Source organism: Erythranthe guttata, chromosome 14 (assembly GCF_056151865.1).
Source record: "Erythranthe guttata isolate IM_541 chromosome 14, IM_541, whole genome shotgun sequence".
In the NCBI taxonomy this organism is placed as follows: Eukaryota; Viridiplantae; Streptophyta; class Magnoliopsida; order Lamiales; family Phrymaceae; genus Erythranthe; species Erythranthe guttata.
The window spans coordinates 22,464,042-22,473,873 of NC_142546.1; the positions used below are offsets into that span (position 1 = coordinate 22,464,042).

Genomic DNA, 9,832 nt, shown 5'->3' on the forward strand with positions numbered 1-9,832 from the left:
TGATTTTTTTATTTTATTTTTTATTATTATTATTATGAACGATTACAAACCACCACTATTCATTCCCTTATTCGTGGGGTTTAGTCAAATAATTGTAAGTTGTAACTAAGTCACTAATGAAACACGTAAAGCACACTGAAATAACTATGTGTGATAAGTTACATCGTTAAAAAAAGAATTGGAATTTAGGTCAATTGACGCAGACTCAATTTGCTTCAACCGCTAAACTATTATTTTCGAGATATAAAACGAATACTTATTTTATGTCACAATTTTATTTAAATTTAATTTGTTTATATGGTTGATATTAATCTTCCAATAAGTTTGAATGAGTGGTGCAATTTGATTAGACTATCATTTAAATATAAGAAGCGTTTATGATAAATATGAAAGATGGCAATGTAATCTGCACACGTTTTAGAAGGAAAAGACTCAGTTGGAAAACGAAGGTAAAAGATATTAAAAGATGGTTTGAAATTTTTCACTAATTATATTTATTTACAGAAAGTGTATTATTTTTTAGTTGTTATCGATAAGGTTAATAATGACAGAATATTAGTTTGCGATAATGAATATCACGTTAATTTTTTAAGTTGTCGGTTTAAAAAATAAGCAAATATCGCTTTATTTTTTAAATTCTTCTTCTACAATACATTTTCCCAACATATTTATGATGTGACCAATACAGTATATTTTATTTTATAAAAAATTATAAATAAACATAACTTTTATTTTTAAATTATTCCCTCAAAATGTATTTTTGCAAATAAATCCCAAAATAAATCCAAGCATTGCCTCGATTTCATACATAAAACGATAAAAACCAATATAAAGGAAATTTATTCTAGTGTGTGTTTTTTCCTTGAATAAATAGATAAAGGAAAAACTGTAATTTTGGTCATATATATTGGTCTTTTTAGGGATTTAGTCCTATAGGTTGGTTCTATTTCAATTTTACATGCAATAATTATGCAAAAATTAGTATTTTTTAGTTTTATTTCACTCGAACTTTGAATTTTAGCCGTCGTTTAACGATGTACCTAATAAAGTCACAGAAATTTATTTATATGGACACTTACAAAATTCCAAATGCTCCTCTGATTTGATTTATAGACGTGTCGTCTCATATAATTAAAGTTCTACCAATGGTAAGTTAGATGTCGAATTTATAAATTCTCAAGTATCTATATAAGTAAAATGCGTCAAGTTTATTTACCGCGTCATAAAATTAAAAATCATGCAAAATAGGACTAAAAAACTATATTTGCAAAATCATTGCATGTACAACTGAAACATGACAAGTTAGAGGACTAAATTCCTAAATAGGCAAACATAGAGGACCAAAACTCCAATTTTCCCAATAAATAAATCAGGAAAATTAATTAATTTGTTGAACAAGCAAAAAGTGCACGTGGGAAGCCTGAAATGGAGGCGCGGAAATTGTACGTGGGAACTAGCATTTGCTGACCTGTCATTTTCTATCATTTCCAATCGGAGCCGGCACACGGATTAAGGTGGCTCCAGTAATTATATACTGATTTTGACCCATTCTGCATTTGACTTGTCTCATTTTGAAATAATAATATACTACGGGCCTTTTGTATAATAACCCCTAAAAAATCAAAATCATATGAAATAAATAAGGGTAAATTCTATTTTCACCCCTGTACTTTGTCTCGATATCACTTTACCCCATTCTACTCTCGATTGCATCGATTTGCTTCCATGTACTTGAAAAATTGTTTCAATGTGGCCCTCGCCGTTAATTTTCAGGCCTTTGACTTTAATGTTGTTTGATTTAAGTCTGGAAATTATAAAAAAAACCAATCCTTCCAGTTTAAATAATTATTAAAAAAAAATAAAAAAAATTGTGGCTGACGTCATGGACTATGTTTTCTCTTTGTCTTTAATTTTTTATTGTTTTTTTCCTGTTTTTTTCTTAATAATTATTTAATTTGGGAGAATTGACGTTTTTGTAATTTCATAGCTTAGATCAAACGGTATCAACATCAAATCTGATAACTAACAGCGAGGGTCACATTGAGACAATTTGTCACATGTAGGGGGTAAACCAATGCAATCGAGCATATAAAGAGATAAAATAATATATAATCAAAGTATAAGGGGTAAGGTGAAATTTACCAAATAAATAAATCGTGTTGAATAAGTAAGGCCTTAATTTTTTTCCTTGACTAATTAATAATTAAGATAAGAGTATCACATACCTTCAAGGTGACTAGGTGAGTAGTTCATTACTTCATTATGACTATCATGCCGTAATTAAAATGACAATTTCCATTTATTCTACATATTTATTGTTTGATAGAAAATTCTCTTTCTCATACGAGATTGTAACAACTACGATGAACGAAAACTTCTATCCACATATATTTCTACGTTTCGGAAACAAAAACTTCACATGTCGAAAATGTTTCAGTACCTTTTCCGTAAATATTAAGAAGTTTATATTTTTTGTAGTGGTTTTTTAATATTTCTTGTATATGCTGATTCTATACTAAAATAAATTTATATGCCTTGAATGTAATATGTGGAATGATAATTTGGAGAACTTGTAAATAATATATAATTTATAGATACAAATATGTAATTGACGGTAAGTATATAAGTTAAACCGTTATAATATGTTTTAGAAATTATGAGTGCACCCCTGTATTTTTACTATTTACACATTCCCCCCAGATTTCTGTATTCAACCTTTTGGAAACGGAGTTCTCCCGTGTTTGTTTCCCCCATTTCGCAGTGTCCGCGTTCTGTATCCGTGCCTGATAGTACAAAAGTCAAGAAGAAAAATGAAGCACAAAATCACAATATTCCTTTTCTTCCCCATCAAATGAATATAGAACAAAAAGAAACAAAGTAGATATTGTGTTGTATGTTACAAGATAAGCCCTGTTGATTTTCCTTCGTTAAAAATGAGCCAATAGCTTGTGATTCTTTTATATTTTAAGAAATCTTTTGATGGTGGGAGAAAGAGGAAAATTGTCACCATGTATTTATGTGAGCATTAGAATATATGCTATTCCAAGTTGTTAAATCAATTTATTCTTTAATTTACTGATGAAAAAAATTCCTCAATTTTGTTCTATACTATTGTTGTAGGGCAAATTACGGCCAGTCGGCCACCTCTAAGGTATTTGGCCAAATTACGAGGAAAAAAACTCATCTTATTTGGGTAGTTACAGTCGCCCCCTCCTTTTAAATATTTTTACAGAAAATTTATGTATTCGGTTATTTATCGATCCAAATTGTATATTTATTTTTGTAAACGGTATGAAATATTGACATATCGATAATTCGGTTCAGTTTTACCGAATTGACATCCCTAAATTTACCTTTGGAGGGATCTTTTCGTAAGATAATACATAGTTAAGAGGATGGTTGTAATTACCCAAATATGAGGGGGGTTTTATAATTTAACCATAACTCGGGGGTGACTTGTATTGTATATAAAGCAAATAAACAACTGTTGTTGTGTAGATACGACCACGGGCCGGGTCGGGTCCGGGTATGGGTCGGACCCGCTGTGTCCGGGTCCGACTTTTTGGGACCCGAAACTGACCCGTGTAGAGGCGCGTACGGGTCGGGTCCACTGGGGTCCTTCCGGGTCCGGGCCGAGTCCGGGTCCAAAACCGGTCTTTTTGATTTTTTATTTTTTATTTTTTTGGAATCTTGATGGTCAGTCAGATCGGGTCCGGGTCGGTTCTAGGTGGACCCAGGTTTCTAGCCATTGAAAAAAAAAAAAAATCGAATTTACGGACCGGGTCCGCGTCGGTCCGGTTTATAGCCGTTGCATTTTCAAAATAAAAAAAATATATATATATATATATTCGAGTGGACCCGACGGGTCCTCGGATCCGGGTTCTCGAATCCACCGACGGGTCACACGACTTGTAGATGCACACAGCACACATCAATATCTGCCCGGAGAATGAATAGTGTTACAACTTAAAAAATATAGATGCATAATGGAATAGCGTTTTGCAATGTGAACGCACTACGTTCTAGGATGTTCGAAGCCTACATAGGATAAACTATAATATAATACTCCATGTTGCTATTAGCATTAACATTGGCTCTTAATGACCGCGTAATTAAAGGACAAATAAGAATTCATGAGAAGGCCAAAAAAAAAATCGACAGGCACTACGTAAGATTAAAATCGGGACTTGAGAAAATGTTGCCCCAAGTGCATAACGTTCATTTTGAAGAGGGTTCGGCATTTTAGATTTTGTAGATGAGTTTAACTAAACTTTGTGTTAAGTTATGTAATCTATCATTTTCTAGATGCAATATCAAGTTGTTTGCTGCAGTTAGGGCTTCTTTACACTCTCAGCCATCATAACAACTTATTACCAAAATTATTTTCTTTCAGAAAAATAGATTTTAAAAAAAAAAATTGAATACATGGACTTCAATCCGTATCTCTAATTATGCAACCTAACGAGGGACTTTTCTCCAATTTCCCCATATTTAACACCGATCACGACTCTTTAAACTTCAAAGTTGTCGAGTACGTACGTAGTTGGTTTCTTCATTTGCTATCCGCCTATTCCATAGCGAAACCGTTATGGAATGAAAAAAAGCTGAAATTGATATTTATGTTCTTTTATAAATATTTTAAGCAATTGAATACATTAACTAATGTTTTTAGTCAACAACTAATCTCGGATATACCTTAGAGTATATAGTATATTCCTTTCAAAGTTTCAATATTTAAATCCCACTTGAGATTTCAAGAATGACTGCATTAAGAGACCTTGGATTATAAATTCACTCATGCAGAACACTCATTTATATATTTAAGTAATAGTTCAATAAGTCCCGTATAGGATGACCTAGCGGTTGGAGATCGAATCTTTCCGACAACGGTCGTTAATTCAACTAACAAATGGTAGTCTATATAAAAGCATGAAAAATGTGCATTTAAAAGACCCAAACAATATAAGATTCAAACAAATAAAAGTGTGGGGCTGGTCCACTTGCTTAAAAGTTAGTTAACAATCATTTTTTTGAATTTAATGTCCCATACCATACACACTTGAAAAGATTCAGAAAGATTCAACAACAAATTGCAATGCAAGGAAAACGATGGCCTGTTACGGATATCGAGACGCTACATCCAGTGAAATATATCGGGTAATTTTAATACGATTGATTTACATATAATCACACGCTTATACATTTGTATGTGTATTTCATCGGGTGCAGCATTATATTAATGGTCCGCCTTAAAACGCAAAAAAGTCGTGTAGTAAAAGTTAAAAGGAAGAACAAAATAAATTGAATGAAAAATGGAAGAATCAAACCTTGTAAATTCCAGTTAATCAAATATTCACTTTAGGCCCAAATTCAAGAAGTCCAGCCCATTATTGATATATAAAAAAAAAAAAAAAAAAAAAAAAAAAAAAAAAAAAAAAAAAAAAAAAAGTCCAATCCATTCTTAGTGCGAAGTAAAGAAAACCCCACAACGCTCGGTGTTGCTCACTCGCCGCCGTGCGTCGGCACTTATTGACGGAGAACCTGCCCACCGCGTCATCGCCGACGTAGACCGTACACCCCTGTCGCTTACAACTCAATTCACACCTTGCCGCTCAAATTGCATGATCGACTGTTCCATTTTCCTCCATTTCTTTTTCTGCACTCCACCTGTTCGACAAATTTCCTCACAGAATTGAAGGTGAATTTATTCATCGAAATGCACCACACCATAACCTACTCAACTGCGGCGGTGATGAAACAGCCATTGTGGAACTTGGTTTCTTCTTTGAAACACTGTTCTTCGTCGGCATCACCCAGCATACTCAGGCCGGGGGACGTTCTGAAGCAAACCAGAACATTTTCAAAATCAGACATCACCGAATACTCGAAGCTGACACATGACTTCAATCCTCTGCACTTCAATTTGGATTGCGCCAGAAAATCGGGTTTCGCAGATGTTCCTGTGCCCGGAATGCTTGTCGCTTCCTTGTTCCCCAAAATCATCGCTTCCCATTTCGTAAGCACATATATTATTAACACGCGCACACACACACATATGTTGTTCATAAGAATTCATTGTTCTTTGGGGTGTGTGTAGCCAGGTGCTGTTTACGTGAAGCAAAGTCTGGATTTTAAGGCTCCGGTATTCGTCGGAGACGTGATCACTTGTCGAGTGCAGGCAAGCAACATCAGACAAATCAAACACAAGTTCATGTGAGTTTCCAACTTTCCTTTATTCAGCTGTAATAAAACTTGGGTTTTTTATTTATTCGTTTTATTTTCAGGGTGAAGTTGGAGACGACATGCTGGAAGGAAGGCGAGATTGTCGTTATCGATGGTGGTGCCACCGCGATTCTGCCCAGCCTGGCTGTGAAGCTAGTCGACAATTCATGACTCGTTACAGAGCACTGCAATTAATTTGAATGCACATTTTGTTGCCCCGGTGCTCTAGATTTTGGTGTTGTCTTTGTTAAGTGCCCATTTTTTTAATTAACTGCCGTTGTCTTGGGTCTATTTGCCATTTGCCGAAAAAACAAACACAAGCAGGAAAGAAGAGCGAATATTTGACTAATAAATAACCTCCGTAGTTATTACCAAAATCATAAACTAGAAGAAAAAAAATATTCTAGAAAATATTCTAGAACCCTCCCTTGTAGATATTTTGTATGAATTCTTTGGAGTGTTCTAGTGAACCACTCCCAACCGTTAGATCAAATAGATCTCCACCGTCCATTAAGGAGGTGGTCTAGTATAAATAGAGGTAGGGTCCTCATTTGTAACCATCCAACAAGAATCCAAGAAATCCAACCAGCACTTAAGTAATAAAAGTACTTTCCTATAAACTCTCTTATCTTCTTAAGTTCTTCTTTCGTTTCCATCACTTGGCATTCGCAACACATTCGGGAGAGGCTGACTTAGCTATCGCGAGGGGCGAAAATGAGCTAAGGCCGCACGGTTCGTTGTTAAGGGAACAAGTCCGTGACATGCATGATGCCTTCTTGTCTATCCATTGAGCTCCACACGTATAGCAAAACTGGTGGCCACATCTGCGAACCGGAGTCTTATGGTTAGGGAAAAAATCAAGATAAATAATGTAAGAAATCAACAGAGTACACGTACCGACAATGCATGTGATAGCATCCCGCATCTAGTGAGATCAATTGGCTGCATTCTGGGCATTGCCGCCACATTTTTTGTGTTGCCAGAGCTTGTAACTTTTCATCTGCTTCTGTGACTTGATCCAATTCTTTGAACTCGGAACACGATAAATTTTCATGCCAAGGGACCTTACAACTCGAGCAAAAGTAGTTGCGGCATTTGGGGCATTCTATAGCACCAAACTGCCTGGCATCGTTAGACGAACTGGCTGATGATTGTCGAACTTGTTTTTGAGACCGAATTTCACTCATTGAAAGAAGGGTGGAGCATGTACGGTAAGGACAGTACAATTTTTCTTTCGGTGGAATGGCAGCCTCCTTCAACCTATACTTCATTATTTCAACCCAGTCAGCAGTTAAAAAATTTTGGCAATCATAAATTTTGAGTTTTGAGCTGCACTCTTCATACGGACACTTCGGGAGTAAACCTTGAAGAAGTTTAAATTGTACGTGCTTCGACAAACACTGTTTACAATATCTATGTAAGCACAGGGGAATTTCATAAAAAAGGTTTGCACATGCAGCTTCCAAACATATGGAACATGACTCGGTCCCGACATTGACGTTTCTACTCCCTCCCCAAGCATGAATTGGCTTCCTTGCGATATTAGAAACTACTTCCATCTGTGCATGCTCCGCAAAAATGACACCAAAAGCAGTAAATCTTCTTAGGAGAAGCTCGATCTGGTCAGATAATGTCTTAATGTCGGACAACCTTGTGCCGGTGATCTGCAAAAACAAATCCAAAGAGCAGATAAGCAAGCAATAAACAAGGAGAGGCATTGGTTTCTTGAACCATGACAGGACAGTGAATAGAATAACACTAAGTTTGCAAGGACAAAGTAAAAGAAAAGAGAAAAAAAAAACAGAATGAAGAGAGTCAATATAAAACCAATAACATATACCAAAAAGTATTCCAGAAATTGAATTTAGCACCAACCGATCACGTAATCACGGAGCTACAATAAATTTAGCACCAACAGTACTCTAGAGGCAGTGAATACTCTGTGATTGGAGCTACAATAATCTGATTAGATGAATCCCATAAATCAAAGTTTTTATTATGATGCCGTAAATCAAGAATGCCATAAATCAAGATTGATCTAAAAACACCAATGTGTACCCGGTGCCATCCCACATAGAAACCAAAAACCCTCAACTCACTTAGAGATGATATTAGGATTACACAATTAAAATAAGAAAAGAAAGAAAGGAAAACGAAAAGGGCCCAAAATTCCTTCTCTGGCAATGAATTAATCACTCAAACAAATCCAATGGACCACTGGCATAAAGAGAAAGCGGCAAGCAATAAATCCCAAAAAGACGAGCATAAGTAGGGTTTACTAATCTAACGAGCAAGATCAGATAAAAAATCCCAAATTAAACCAGTAATCCATAAATTAATCCCCAAAAAGTAAAACCTAGAAAACCCCATAATCTGGTAATCCAGAAATTAATCCCCAGAAATTAAACCGGTAATCCATGAATTTGAATAAGATATACTTACATGTTCAAAGATGCAGGGGTTGTCGCTAACTATTGTAATTGTGCGCAATTCCAGACTAACAGCGATTTCAAGCCCCTCGATTAATGCTTTCAACTCTATAACCTCGTAATTCGGTTCTGCTCCATTCCAATCGAACGTTTTCCCGAATTCAAATACCAAAGTATTACTCCCGTCAAGTATTGCCACTCCAATCCCGCCGACCGTTTCGTCGGCCAAACCCTTGACGCAAATACAAAACGCCCATTGCTGAGACTTCGCCGTACGGACGGTTGTTTTCATCCACTGTTCCTCCGGGAGAGATTGCTAAGTTCGAACGCAAATGCTCGATCGTGCATTTCGCGGCCGATATCTAGCCGCATAGCCTTCATGCTCGTCTCCAGTCTGTAGTGTTCGAGAAGTTCCTCCTCGAGTATCTTCGACGGAATGCCACCGTCCGGAACAGAATCGGCATTTTCCGGCGAAGACGTAAACAATTTGCCGGCGAATACGCAGCATCTCGATTCTTCTTGTATGTTCTTTTACGGTTTTACCCTTTGCAAAGAGCGTCCCTTTTGTATGTTTTTATAATAATATAAATATTTTTTTTTAAATGTAAATATATTCCCCATGGTTGATTCATCAACTTATTTTAATTGAAGTGTAAGTTTTGAGATTATATTTTAAACCCAATCTATTTTCCTAATTTCTTATATATCTTAAATGAAGTTTGCTATGTTTACATAATATAACTTTATAAACTACGAATAATAGAAATTAATAGAGTTACTATTTTCCCTAACAATATAATCATTTTTTTGGAATGTAATCATGCTGAATAAATTCGATTCAAATCGACCGAATATCAAACTTCGTTTCGACTTGTACCCCTATGGCTTCATCAAATCTACATCAAACAATATTAATTAGGGGTGTTCACTCAGTCGATAAACCGTACCAAATTGAAAATTCCACGAAGCCAAATGTCGAACCAAAAATTTGGTTTGGTATTCGGTACGTGCCAAATATCAAACTGAAAATTCGGTCTGGTATTTGGTAATTTCTTTTGGAATTCCGATATACGGTATTCACATATGGTATGTCGCACCGTACCGAATATCGAAATATTTAAATATATATAATTTTTTCTTTTATTTTAAATTATTTAAGGTTATAAAAAATTATAAAATAC

The 9,832-nt window shown here is 35.4% G+C and overlaps 1 protein-coding gene across 1 annotated transcript; it reads left to right on the plus strand.

Moving 5' to 3' along the window:
• The first annotated feature begins 5,419 nt into the window (after nucleotides 1-5,419).
• LOC105959120 (hydroxyacyl-thioester dehydratase type-like protein) lies at nucleotides 5,420-6,513 on the plus strand. Its single transcript, XM_012983153.2, has 3 exons — nucleotides 5,420-6,016; nucleotides 6,098-6,213; nucleotides 6,285-6,513. The coding sequence occupies exons 1-3, from the start codon at nucleotides 5,717-5,719 to the stop codon at nucleotides 6,391-6,393; spliced, it is 525 nt and encodes a 174-aa protein (XP_012838607.2). The 5' UTR covers nucleotides 5,420-5,716; the 3' UTR covers nucleotides 6,394-6,513.
• Nucleotides 6,514-9,832: the final 3,319 nt, after the last annotated feature.

What these genes read in the sequence shown, in the direction of transcription:
- LOC105959120 (XM_012983153.2), top strand. Translation starts at nt 5,717, where the DNA reads ATGCACCACACCATAACCTACTCAACTGCGGCGGTGATGAAACAGCCA. An exon ending in AAATCATCGCTTCCCATTTC is followed by an intron (nt 6,017 to 6,097) that starts GTAAGCACATAT and finishes GGGTGTGTGTAG; the next exon opens with CCAGGTGCTGTTTACGTGAA. An exon ending in CAAATCAAACACAAGTTCAT is followed by an intron (nt 6,214 to 6,284) that starts GTGAGTTTCCAA and finishes TTTTATTTTCAG; the next exon opens with GGTGAAGTTGGAGACGACAT.